This window comes from Corvus cornix, chromosome 2, assembly GCF_000738735.6.
Source record: "Corvus cornix cornix isolate S_Up_H32 chromosome 2, ASM73873v5, whole genome shotgun sequence".
Taxonomy (NCBI): Eukaryota; Metazoa; Chordata; class Aves; order Passeriformes; family Corvidae; genus Corvus; species Corvus cornix.
Window position 1 is genome coordinate 105,500,443 of NC_046333.1, and position 14,445 is coordinate 105,514,887.

General features: G+C 37.7%; 1 protein-coding gene across 2 annotated transcripts in view; it reads left to right on the forward strand.

The window, feature by feature from the left end:
• The window catches only part of YES1 (YES proto-oncogene 1, Src family tyrosine kinase), a 51,057-nt gene that overhangs the window by 27,417 nt on the left and 9,195 nt on the right, over positions 1-14,445 (forward strand). For both annotated transcript variants that reach the window (XM_039548646.1, XM_010396364.4), the window contains exons 2-4: positions 6,310-6,582; positions 10,740-10,839; positions 11,510-11,608. In XM_039548646.1, coding sequence (XP_039404580.1) covers positions 6,318-6,582; positions 10,740-10,839; positions 11,510-11,608 — 464 coding nt within the window. In that variant the 5' untranslated portion in view covers positions 6,310-6,317. The remainder of the gene's footprint in view (positions 1-6,309; positions 6,583-10,739; positions 10,840-11,509; positions 11,609-14,445) is intronic.

Below are 14,445 nucleotides of genomic sequence, written 5' to 3' on the forward strand. Positions count from 1 at the left end.
AATTTTTCAGGTAGCATTTTGGAATCCGGTACTCCTTCAGAGCATGGTTGTTGTGATCTTGCAAGCCAGTTAACTGGCTCCTCCAGTAGAAGGATCAGTATCAATCATTAATTTAAAGCAAATTTAAAATTTTGAGTCCTGTAAAAAACATTAACCAGAATAGAAATATGTAATATTTCCTATAGCTTTTGACTCTGAAATACAAAATGTCCACCTAAAAAACATTTTTATACTCATTGTTTTTTCTCTGTACAGAATCCTCTGTTTTCTACACTGTGTTTGATAGCTGTAGCTTTATTAGAAAATAATCTGGGGTTTGTTCTGCTGCTATGAAATCAAAATCATCACCACACCAGCCCCAGATTTTTTTTTGCTTTAATATGTTTGTATAGTCATGATCCAAGAAGGACTAGGTCTGTACAACCATTAGGATTCAAAAGTTCAGACTGCCTTAGTAATAAAGAGGATGGTTTTAAATACACATTTTAGTGTATGGGCAAGCTGAGGTCTAATAGCACTGGTTTATAGTTATTTTTTGGTGTAGAACTGCACAAAGATGTGTGGTAAACATTGAAAATCAAGTGACATAAATCCTTCCTTCAGTGGGGTTTTTTTTAATGCTTCTTCATCTTCACTTTTTGCTCCTTATTAGATCGTTAATTGCAAGGTCATGTCAGTTGCACTTCAAATGCATAATGATGCAGACTCTCTAAGGTCTCATTACACTAATGTTACTGCTAATTATAAAACTGAATACAGTAGAACATCATTCTTTGAAATGTCATGGATTGTTCATGGTAAAATAAGCAAGCCCTACAATTTATGACAGCTCATAAAAGATAAATTATATCCCATGATAAAAGCTGCGTAATTTTTTTTAATTGCCTATACACTGCAAAGAACACAGGGCAATTCTTTAGTTTACTGTCCTTTACAAACAAGGCAGGTTGTTTTGCAGACAAGAAAGCCCACTCCTGTTTTCATACCAAAGCAGTGACCTGTTAAAGATGGACTGAATTAGCAGGATGTTATAGTATTGGCCAAAGAGCTCATTAGCTTCTTTACTAGTGGTTTTCATTTTTTTCAGTCTATGTCACATCTAATAAATGATTTTTCAATACCACCAGCTGAAACCAGCTGTTTGGCAGATGCTCCATGCTGTTTGCCCAGTGTACAAAAAGCCAGTATAGGTTCTGTGTCTCTGGTGACATGTGGAATCAGCTCTACACTTGTTTGAGCAAATAGACAGCTGCCAGCTAATGGATCCATTAGCAAACTTCCCACAGAATATCCTGTCTTTATCACTGCATGAAATTTTAATAACTTTAAATCATTACTTTAGTTGAAAGTTAAGAAGACCTATTTGTAAGACCTTTCTGTAAGACATTTGTTTCACAGAAGTGAAGGCGTGTCTTTTCTTGACAGAAACAATTTTTTTATGCTAACACTGAGAAGTGAAGGTAGAGTAGCAGTGGAAATCTTCAATGTTGTTTTCATCTTTTTATTAGCCATTTGTGAACCTCAAATTAAATTATTTTTCTATGTTAGGTAACATGGGGAGTTATTTTTTATTTGGAGGAATTTTTGTTTGTTTTAGGTGGGAAAATATTTGCAGTCTTGCCTTACCGTTTTGGAAGGAGACTTGATTTGCTTTTTCTTCTAACTTGACTCACTCTTTGTAGTTAAAAATCACTTATGTGCTCTTTTTTAGCTGTATGAACAATTTCAGTAATCAAAAGGAATGAAATCAAAATGTTGCAAACTGCCCTTCCTTTAGTGATTTTTCTTTGCTGTACCTCTTAGTTAGTACCCAGTTTATATGAGAGGCTGAAAAGAGAGGAAGTCCATAGGGCATCTTTCCCGTTGTGGCACATTGAAACTACTGCATGTGACTGTCACTCCTGGCCTTACCTCATTACGAAGTCTCCAGAATGCAACTAGGACATGCTGCATTGTAACAGAAGTGCAAGATTGGAAGAGTATTCCATTGGCCCCAAAAAGGAAACACCCCAATTTTCTTGGGTGTTTTTTGTTTGGTTGTTTTGTTGAGGGTTTTTTTATAGTGAATGAGTTTGTTATCAAATGCATTACAGCAAGTGAAACAAACGTAAGACTCTCCCAGCCCTTGGTCTTCAGGGTTTCAGATGCTAACACCTAGCCTTTAAAGTCTTGGTGCTGATGGGTAGAGTATGGGGGGAAGGGAACGCAGTGTTTAGAGGCATTTGCAGGCAACTTTTCTCTAAGGTGTGTGGCTGGAACAGACTGTGAGTGTATCCACCAGAGTTGAAATCATCTCTTTCAATGAAAACTCTATCTAATCTTCCTTCATGCCAATAGGAGACCTTTCCTGAAGCACTCCTGACAATCTTGTGTCCCAAGGAACCAAGCAGTAACTTCTGTAACTACCAAGTGGAAGGAGCAAAGACATGTTGGATAGACAAGTAGTTTCCGTGTGACAACCACCTCTGGGCGGGATGGACAAGGCTGCAGACACCCTGAGGGAATTTGTCAGTATCCCAAGATATAATGGCTTTAGAAGAAAAACTTGTTTTTCTTGGTCTGGTAGCTCATCCTTAAAGGAAAGCAGATAAAAAGAAGCCAACACAACGACTTTACTGGCCACACTTTTCAGTTGTTGTTGAACAAAGGTTTCCTCATGATCTGGCACTCTGCTATAAAAAGGAGCTGGGAAGATAAGAGGGCAGCATTGACTTTCTTGGAGCTCTCATCTTGTCAGAGTGTTTATTAAGGGTCTTCTTCATTGTCTGAGATGTTTGTAGAGTATTGAACGACAATTAACCGTTGTCCTTTATATGACTTCTCCAAAACGCAAATCCAGTGAGATGCTACTAAAATCTCATTTGATTCCTACTTCCTGGAGTACTCTCGTTCTTCTGTTGATTTCTGTGGGCATCCTGTTAACATTCAGCTGTCTTATTAACACAGATCATTTTAGCTTCTGTTTTCTACTTGAAAACATTCTAACATAGGTTTGTTTTCATCTCAAAGACGGAACAAGACAGCTGGGCTTGTAGTCCATGCTTTTCTGAACATGGTTTCCTGATAGACGTCCAGCAAGCTGACTGCCACCCTCCCCCACCCAAACCATGTGGGCACAGTGATCAGAATCAATAGGTGAATGTTTGTTTCAGAGAAAGAACAAGAAGCTGAAGTTGCTCAAGTAGATTGCCCCAGACACCAGTCTTGTCTAAAATAACAATCTAACTAATGGGAAATCAGTAGCTTGTGGACAACATACCTTGGGCCAGCATTTCTTTAAATAGATGGACTTCTGCAGTGCAAATAGGAATTTCCCATCTGAATCTATTTCTAAAGAGCTCAGTGCGTCAGAAAGAGAGCTGTTAGGTTTTTATGACAAAAATGTATTCCATAATATGTTTTTGCCGGCCAGGCAAAGGTCGATAAAAATAGTTGTGAAGTTATTTCAGTTACATACATTTTTGATAACAAATGCAGTACCAGAATAATCAAATCCAATGTTGCACACCAGCTGCTTAGGGATTTTTTGTTCTTTATCCAGTAATTTATTACAGGACTAAACAGTACTAAGTCGTTGGGGGTTTCCCCCCACAGGATGGGCAGTCAGGGTTTTTTTAGTACTCGCTCCTTGTATGTGTCATCTTCCCTCCCCTCATGCCTCTAATTCCTCCTCACAAATACTATACAGTATTTTAGTGCAGTTCGCACCTATATTTTTTGCTTTCAAAAGCTAAGGAGCTTGCTTGCTCAAATTTTTTTTGTGGGTATGCAGTTATAAAAGTAGTTTACATTTTTGTCTGCTTATTTCTGAATGTCTTTCTCTTTGAAGTGCTGATTGAATCTCTGTTGTTAATCTCTTTAACCCCTGAAAGAAGATTACCTTAACAGTGAAGTGGCTGGGGAGGGGAGAAGCAAGGGAGACTGATTCTGTTTTTCTAGAATGAATTCAGGTCTTCAATAAGGGCTTTTCTTTGTGATGCTCAAGTGTACCAATAGTAAGTTCTTGCTCCTAACACAGCCTAAGTGGGTGTGAGCACGCACGGGTCATAGTAGTTACCATCCATTTGATCGAATGAGCAATTCCTTGGGCAGAATCCAGCAGTTTTACCAGACTTGGTAAATTGTTTGCTATATATTTTTTTTTCTTTTTTTTAATCTTGAGGTCTTATCTTGAAGTTCGGCAAATGCCAGAAGGAAGAAAAAATATTTGTGGACATTTGGACGGATGTCTGTATGCTTCCCTTTTAATCTACTTGATTAACATTAATAGTATGCTGGACTTTTGAATTGTGTGCTTAACTTCCAGCCAAAGGCAAGGAATCAGCGCTATTAGAAAAGACGTTTTTGTAAAGGTGATTGTAGTATTATTCAATGCTAGGAGAAAACACTGATTCAAGTTTTTTAAAAAGAATCAAGTAAGCCTCAGAGGAAGACAAGAATTCACAATAGGCAGCCACGTGGCCAAAAGAAAATGTTTTGGATTACAGTGTCTATTTGCAGTGGCAGGGAAATTAAAATGGTGTGATTCTGGATGTTTCACTTCTATTGTGAATTAATAACTGGCTTTTCTACTGTGGATGGTAAGGTGTCTTTTGTAAAGTATTTAGGCACATTGCATTCTTATGCACGTATTTGAGCTTTGCTCAACATTGCTATATTAACATTTGTTCATAATTAATAAGTTGGCAATAATAGTATGAGAAGTAAAAATAATTGAAAAGGTGTGGTTTATGATGATTCATTATTCTGTGGAAAACCTCAAATGTGATTTGTAAAAGGGCAGTTATTTGACTTTGTTGCTGCTTGTTTCTGCATCAGTAATTGTATTATGTTGCAGTATTAGGGGCTGAAATGACAAGGTGAATATACTTAACCTTTTTGAGCAGTAAATTTTATAGGGTGTTTCACTGTCTGTGGACCTTGTTCTTTTCAGGAACTCTGAATCATGGTTCTTGAGGAAATTGCAGTACCTTTATTATTGTACTGTTAGTTATATGGGGGTATTAGTTTCTCTCAGTGTGACTCTATTAAGGCAGTATTTGTTTAGTAAAATTTACTTTATTCCATTTTTCTGTCTAACAGTTAACAAGGCAAGAAGGAATTGAGAAGGAAAAAATATAATTAGACACACATTGGGAAATACGGTGTTTCCCTAATTGTTAGTTGGAGTCCATGAAATTGTTGTTGTACTTACCAAAATACGTGGTTTTCATGCTTTCAGACTCCTGCTGTTTATTTTTTCAATTGATTCATTAGAGAATGTGGAGCAGCTGATTTCCTATGTCTGTCGAGGTTTTACTTTTGAAGTTAGAGTAGATTTTTAAACCCCGTCCTGCGAATAATGCAGGAATTTTAATGCCAGACTAGTGCTGCATCTAATAGACACTGCTTTTCTTCCTGATTTGTTTCCCAGCTGGGGTAAGCCAGAAAATGCCTGCTACCGGTTGTGACCACCTGAAAAATGGCAGGTGGTGACTTCTTAAGGCTCAGTCAGTGTTAATTGCTGGCGACAGGTCTCCTCTCTGATTCCCTTCAGCAGCAGGTAATAGGTGTCCCCACGGTAAACAGCACTGGCGCTGTCTGCCTGTAGTGGGAGCTGGTGGCAGTCCTGGGCCATCAGGGATATAAATTGTCACCTCTCTGGGCACAGTTCAGTTTCTAAACCCCTAAGGATATTGTAATTACTCTTAATTTTTTGCAATTTTAGTTACTCTAGAGCTTAACCCTATCCTGTGGCTGTGAATATCTGAAGTTTGTTTGTGAGATGTATTTGGGGGGCTGGCAATGGATGAAAACTTCTCTATGTCTTTAAAAATGTTAGTTGTCACCAGTTGGTCAAGACTTGATTGCACAGATGCTTAAAAAAGAAAGCAGGAATGCCCCATTCGTTTTCTTTGTACAATTGCTTTGGATTTACTTCCTATAATTGACTCTGGGTTTGTCACATCTGTTTCGCCCTCCACCCTGCTGTAGAAGACTCCAGTGTCTTTTCCTCATCTGTTGCCTGATTCTCCTTTTTTTTTCTTTGTTGCCATTTACAGTCAATCAAGTAACTGGGATGAAGAATAATCCAAGTGTGCTGTTAGTATGTCAAGTTGTAAGGGAAAATAATTAGGGCTTCCCTGGTCTGGTAATGGTTTCAATTTTACTCCAGAACACTTTTTCATCAGTGTTTACACTCTGCATGGGGTTTAACAGTAATATATTAGCATTTGGGTTAACTTTTTGGGAATATTCTGTGTTAACTATCAAAAAACACAACATGAAGGTGAACTCTTTTTTTTTTTTTCCCCTCTCTCGTTCTCACAGAAGCAACCATGGGGTGCATTAAAAGCAAAGAAGGTAAAGGCCCAGCCATGAAATACAGAACTGAAAATGCTCCAGAACCTGTTATTTCCCATGTCAGTCATTATGGATCAGATTCCAGCCAAGCAACACAGTCACCGTCAATAAAGGGATCAGCAGTTAATTTTAATAGTCATTCCATGACTCCTTTTGGAGGGCCTTCAGGAATGACACCCTTTGGAGGAGCATCATCTTCATTTTCAGCTGTGCCAAGTCCATATCCTAGTACTTTAACAGGTGAGTGTTACATAAAATGATGCTATTATTATTGTTTATTATTATAGCTGCTTGACAGTCATAGCCAAAAAAGTACTATGACACCTCACTGTGCAGAAATAAATTGCAAATTTAAAATAAATTGTCTTTTAGAGGTTCCTGATTTTCAGTATCTTTACTGCTCAGATAATAATGCAGCCTGTATTCACTAGTGACTGGGGCGTGGAGGTTGGGTGTTTAGGCTTTTATTTTTGTGGAGACAATTAGGATCACAGCACAGAGAAATTTTACTAAAGACAATAATGGCAATAGTTGATGAAGTTACGTTAGAAGTTCTAAGCTATTGAAGGGATGCATATGGGATAATGGCTTTAAACTTAGAGATGTACAAAATGAAAAACACTTCAGATTCAGGAAATTGATATTTTAAACTGGTTTCAAGTCTGATTACTTTAAGTTATATTAGTACAACATTGAATCAATTTATAAAGCTAAACAGGATTTGCATTATATTCTGTGTATTTTACTATGGGAACAATACGTATGAAATGAAAGAGCAGAATTCTCATTGTTGGTGGTCATATTAAAACCAAAATGGGCAATGTAAAAATAGAATTTGCAACGCACAGAGACCTTCTTGGCTGAGGTATAGAGGATACAGCATTTTAAGGCAACATGCACATTTGGTATTATAAACTCACCATTATATCAAAATCTTAAAACACACAAAAATATTGATTTTGTCCACATAGCTAATTTCACAGTTTAGATGGATATTTTTGAGAGGAAGCTGTGATTTATTCTTTTTTTGAGAGGCACAAGAAAGAAAGACATTTATTCCAGAAGCTCTGCACAGACACTTCACAAAACAGAGTAAATAATTTCTTATTAGTCTACTTCTAGTTTTCCCACAAACCTCTAATGTTGGCACAATTACGGTGCTTAAATGTTTGCAATGTTACTGTGGCATTTAAAGTCTTTTAAACGCGAGAAATTTGAGATCTGTGAAGATGCATTCTGACCTTGACATTAAGCAATTCAGGAAACCAAGTATGAATTGTCAGGTAATGGTGATCACCTTGTAGTCCTTTTCTTGGGAATACATTAAAAGCCAAATAATTAAAATGAACATCTAGCCTGTATCATTTATGAGTCAGCTCTGAATCCCTGTTTTGCATGAACATGCAGAAATTAAATAAGGGCAGCATTTCTTCATATTCATTAGCTCTGCTGAGGAAAGTTTATTGTATTTCATCTCCTCCAAGAACCTCTTACTAGATCTGGTTCTTTGGTCATGTAGGAATCTCCAGCAGTGCATGCAGGCACTCCTGGGCATAACCAGACATCAGGGATGTGGCCCCACACCAGGTACCACAAATCCTTTTCTGCAGAGACCAGACAGGATGTTCTGTTCCCTGTTCTTGTTCCTGCTGGTAGTTAAGCATGTTATATCTTGAACCAGAGTCAACAAGAGAGATTTCTCCTGAAAAGAGAGTCTAATATCTCATCAGTGTGAAATCGGTTATCAGCAGGCAGGCTGATTTGTGTGAATGCTCCCATTGTTTTGCAATTAGATAAAATGATACTGCATATTAAATTATTCCTCCTCGTTCTGTAAAATCAGCCTATCCACAAAAAAACCACATATTTTAAATAAAAAAAATAAGTATATACATAGATAAAATTGCGCTAACAATTATTTGGTAAATTCAGTACTGCTTTTCAGATCAGTCGAAATTGGGTGTTTTTGTGAGTGAATGAGATGACAACCTTCATCTGGCTGTAAGCTTTTTGTGTTTGTGACCAGTAAAACACTGGATCACATTCTGTCGCCCTTTGCTTCATGAGAGAGGAGAATAGATGGGCTTGTCAAACAGGATGTAAGTGTCAGTAGTACTTACGCAGTTGATCAGTGATGTGTGACAAGAGGATGATATGGTTGTCATCGTGGCCTGTAGTGAGGCTGAATAGAGTTGAGCCATCTTTTATTCCTCTAGAGCAGAAAAGAAGAAATCTGAGTTAGTCACACTGCTCCTGTATTACACATGGTCTGTCTTCAGATGCTTTGAATTCATAGAATATTGCTGAAAATGAAAACAGAAAAATGGGCTGCTGTTCTTGCCTTCCATGAAGCTGTGCAAGTACTAGTGCTCTGTAATCCCCATGCTGAACAAGAGGGTAAAGTCTTCTCTCCAAAACCAGTCATAGATTAGAGGATGGGAATACTGACCTAATGAAAGGAAAATCCTTAAGGAAAGTCTTGTGGCTACAGATAGCTTGAGCAGCTAAACTAGATCACCTCACAGTGGTTCACAAAGAAAACAGCTGCAAGAGAGTTGAAAAATCATTTGACAGTATCTTTGCTTAAATCATTCTATGCTGATACTGTTCTCTTCAAGTATTTTATTATTCTTTGCTATGAAAAAACAACGCTTGTGACTGAGAACAAAAAGAGGTTTTATGGTAGCTGAAGTTTTTTGAGGCTCATGGAGTCTCCCAGTTTCTTTATATGCAGTTAAAAATTTTTGTGATATTGTGACTTGAGAGTATTGATTGTGTTCATCTGCAGAAGAACTCTCTGGGGATGGTTTATTTCCATAACACTTGCTTTCTGTTTGTGTGAGTATGTTTGTATCCTCACAATTTTCTTGCTCCACATATCAGTTTGTGTCATCAAAATAATATAGTAATAAAGGCAAAAATTTGTAGAACTGTTTTGATTTTTAACTTAAATTAGGAGCTGCTAACTTCTAAGGAATATTTTAATTCATTTTCAGTTTATAAATCACACTTTAAAAAAAGCCTTCAATTACTCTAACCCCCTGTGGGGATTTTTGTTCTGTTTTTCCTAGTGGAACTGTAAATTCATTTCCAGCTGAGGCCTGCTGAGAGACTGTAATCACAGGAAGATGCCAAATCGAATGAAAATATTTAGGTGATCAGGAGCTCTTAAGACAGTGTACATTGCAAAAGAATATTGCATATAGACTTATCCCCATTGCATTATGTATTCTTCCTTTCTGATCACTGCCATATTAACTGTGAGATCTAAAATTAGATGGAACATGTTTCTCTTGGTGGACATGTATATCCTGGTACATATATATGTGCGTATTAGAGATGTAGTGTTATGTATTTAAAAATGTGTTATTGCTTGGACCATCGTTAAGCTTCTTAAATGTTCATTAGATGAGAAATAGCATTTCTAGGGCTTAAAAAAATCTTCCTGAATTGTCTATTTGCGGTTTTCTATTTTAACTTTCTCCTAGTTATGGTACATAGTTCTTTATTTTTGCTAGTAGCTTGTACATCTCAAACAGCCTGTTCTCCTTTCCCTCTTCCTCTTTTAGCCCAGTTTTATAGATTAGTTCTTTAAAGTATAGAAAAAGGTTTCCTCTTGGTAAGTGTAGAAGCCTTCCTACCATCCACCTCTCTCACATCTGTCCTATCTGGGGGACATGTTCAACAGCGTGCCCTATACCAGAAGTGGGATGGGAAAGCATATTCCTTAGGGTTGATGGAGTGCAGCTGTTCCTCACATGACTTGTCTTGGTCCTTGTTCTCTGATGGATCATCCTCAGCAAGGGTCTGCATCACTAGTGGGGAGACCTGGTGGAATCAAAAAAATCATTAGTGCTAAAGCAGAGAAATGTCTTTGTCCCCAGGAGAATACTTTTATTTCTGGTTCAGTTCCTTGAGTAGGTCTTGATGTGTAACCTCAAAAAGTTGGGAATGCATCAGTTATTTATGGCTAAATTCAACAGAAACTTCTGTGAAAATTAGTGGCTGATGGTTCACCATTGTGGTGGTGTGGGTTCTTCCAGAATTGCATTTCTTAACAAGAAGCAAGCTTAATAAAGAAGCTATGGGGTTTTTTTTTACTGATGATGCATCATGCAGGTTTCTGTATATAAGTGCTGTAATTATTAATGTAGTTCCAGTGATGTGTCTAGTGGCCTTTTGTGGTGTGGAAGCATATTTTCAGAATATCTGTTTATAGGCATTGCTCTGCCTTAAGAAAAGAGCAGATTATTGATCTGGCTTCCAAAATGAGATACAACTCAGAGTGTTTGCTGCTTCCAAATCAAAAATGATCAATTATTTTACACACAAGTCCTTAAATCAAGTGTTGGAACATTACTGCTGTATCCTATGGGATTTTTTTTCTTTTTTCTAAGGTGGTGTTACTGTATTTGTGGCCTTATATGATTATGAAGCTAGAACTACAGATGACCTTTCATTTAAGAAAGGCGAACGGTTCCAGATAATAAATAACACGTAAGTGTTCTCATTCACAGACTTCACTGCATTGTTGGGAATAATTAGATCCTCAGTTCTTTTGGAGATCTGTATATCCTATTTCAGTGAAGAGTAGATTGGTTTGGTTTTTGTTTTTTTAAGGCATTCAATATTCAACAAGCATGGGGTTGCAATGTATAATACTGCTAAGACAGTAACTTTTCAGCCTGAGATCAGGGTTTGGGTGCAGATGTAGAACTGTAGCAACTGTGGCCTCTTCTTGGTTGTGTGACTTCCTTCCCCTCCCTGCCCTAGCAAGGCACAGCTGCCCCTTCGGGGCAGCAAAGGTGGGGGCATGTACTTCTCCATCCCAAACTCTGCCCCTGGAGTTGCTCTCTGATCTGGAGAGGCAGATGAAGACTAGACAACTCAGATGTTTATTTACACGTCTCTGCCATAAAGCATTTTGGTTTTACATTAAAAAAAAAAAAAGCCCCAAACCTTTAAAATATTAAATTCCACTAAGAGGTATTTGTGTTGCTCACAACATGAGAGGTATGTAGGTGCAGCACAAACTATTTTAGATGCCTTCATAATTAAAATAACATGTTGCCTAAATTTACCTGCCTTTCATATGTGAGTACATTACAGGTGCTACGGAATTATGTGTTGTTTGTATGTGGAAGAGGTAATTAATGTTTCATTGCAGGGAAGGAGACTGGTGGGAAGCAAGGTCCATTGCTACAGGAAAGACAGGCTACATCCCAAGCAATTATGTAGCTCCTGCAGACTCCATTCAAGCAGAAGAGTAAGACGCTGTATCTTGTCAATCTTACTGTCCTTCTACACTTTGTACCCTGCGGTGATACTATTTTTTAATTCATTATATGTAACATTTCAGGGTAAAGGAGGAGAATACTACTAATGAAGGGAAAGCAATGCTACTTGGATTATGTCAAATGTATAATTATTAGTAAGCATGAGGTGGACACTCATGCGGATGTTTTATGCCTGCTTGCTTACATGCAGGGCTAAAGGAGAAAGGATGGGAGAATTCAAGAGTGATAAAAATTGAAGGACACACCTGGTGTATCATGTAAAGCAAAAATGGATGGGTTTTAGCTAAAGAGTTCACACACCATCAACTCTAGGTTTTTATCCTTATTTTTGCTTGCCAAACCCTGAGTCAAGATCAGCTGTATCCTTGGTCTGAGCTAACCTTACATTCTAAAAAAGCATTTGCATGCACAATTACTGCTAATCTATTAATCTGTAATAACTTTCTGGTGACAAAATTTTTTTATATGCTAAGGACTGCTATGAATTTGGAAAATTACACTGCTTTGTGTACCAGTACTTCCTACATTTATTTACTAACATTTATTTACTAACATCCTGGAGTGCTTCGACAATCACATGAAATGACTGTGGAACCTGTAGGTTGGAGTACAGTTTTAGTTTAGTTAGGCTTGTTCCAAGGGATTGTATTTGTTGTACTAGAAATACAAAGTTGCTTTGTATACAGCTCTTGCTTCAATATACAGGCATGATAGTGCCAATAACAGTTCTCTGACACATGATCTGTGCACTTCTCTGTTTGCTACTGCACGTCTGGGAAAAGTGCCTGATGTTCAAATGTTTCCTGAATCTCAAGCTGAGACTTTAGCATGCTGCTGCTGCTGCTCTCACTTGGTTCTTTGCTATTAAAATATGATTACATCAAAGATGCTCCGTTATTTTACACCCTTGAGTTTAATCTGGTTTTAAAATTACTAACTCTTGTTTATTTTTTGGAAAAAAAAGGCAAAGGTTTCCTTTTTTTAAACTATGCAATAAAAGCTTATGTCATTACAACTGCAGTGCTGATAAAATGGAAATGATAGCCCTTTACAAAGAAAGTATGGCTCCTAAACACTGACAGAACAGAGTGGTGGGATTTGTAATGGGTTTATGCGATGACTAGAGGTGAGAGTGAAGGGTGATGAATAAGGAAGCTTTTAAAAAGTCTTTATTTTAAAGAGCCAGTGCTAATTTTAGGAAATATCCCCACAGCATTTGGAATACAGTTCATTTCTTTTAGAGTTTGTTAGCCCTATGCTTTGATAGTGTTTGTAGATTTTGTGTTGTGACTGCAATTAGAGTTATCAGTGCAAAAGCAGTACAGAGCCCCAAGTTGCTAGGATTTTGTCTAAGTGGCTTTTTCTAAGCCTGAAGGCATTTGTAGCAGAAACTGCTTGTGACAGGATCCATATTATTTGTGTGCTTTTTCAATGACACCATAATATAAACATTTAATTGTCTCTAAAAAAGAAAGCAATTCAACCCTACTATTACTTTATAGGTAGTGAAATAAAACAGCACTTTGCAATGTAGTTTGTAAATTGTTGTAGTAGTCTAGGGAAGAGGCATTTTCATGTGGAGTTATGAACTAGGATTCAAGTTTGCTTCTGTAAGATTATAGGTTACATCCAAATTGTCTTCAGCATGTATACTCTCATACCCATTTCTAACTTTGCACATCTCCTTCAACAGTCAAACTGCAAATACAACAAAATGTAAGAATAAGTTTCAAATTCCCATGTGATTGCACAGGCCATTCTGTTCATGGCCAACAAAGTGATCCATCTTTATCTACATTTTTTCCCCAGAAAATGTTTCACCCACAAAGCCATTGTTTTGCAGCAGTTTTCAATACTACTTTTCCCATCACTCATGAAGCCAAATTAGCTTGATGATAAGACAGTGACAGACAAAAATTTACACTTAGCATCACTTTGTAACTTCTGAGGCACCTAATCAAAATAAAATGTGGTTAGAAATAAGTGTTATTCCTGAGTCTGGGGATTGATATGAAGATGGACCTTAAAATTATCACTGGCTCAGGACAGTGCTGTGTGCAGGCTGTTCATCAGGATGAGCATGCTGTGGGAGTGTAGAAGAAAAAACTCCTTTTGTGAAAGAACTGAAGGCAAGAAAAAATGCAAGTCTTAAAACATCTGTGTTCTTTTTGATATCAGAATGATTCAGCAATTTGAAATGTTACTCATAGAGAAGTAAATGACACCTACCATAGGGTTGCTCCTAAATGATCGGTAGAAAAAAGTGCTCCCTCTACCGAGGTAGAAAAAGATGGGAAGCAACAGATACTGAAACAGGAGAGTTTCCAGCTGAATCTAAGAAACTTTTTCATCCTGAGGACAGCCAGGAAGGGGTACAGGTTGCACCAGGTTGATGGTCTGTCCTTCAAGGTTTTCAAGCCTGAAGTGGACGACATCTTGAGCTACTAGGTCTGATCTCACTGCTGACCCTGCTTGCAGCAGGGGGCTGGACCAGAGAACTTCAAGGGCCCCTTCCAGCCTCAATGAACCTGTCATCCAATGATATTTATGCACACCCACTTTGCATTAAATATTGTTTTCTAACAAAGCCAGAACTGCTTAAAGAAGAGAGTTTTAGCTGCTGCAGCATTGAATGTGCTGCCAAAGTGTGTCATCTGATTCATCTTGGCCTATAAACTTAACCTGAGGAGGGTGTTCATTTCAATGTTGATCTCCATTGTTAAACCAGCAGAAAACCATAGTATTTGCAGATATAGGCCTCTTTACATGTATTTTGTAAATTGTAGAAACGAGAGTCATGTAGAAA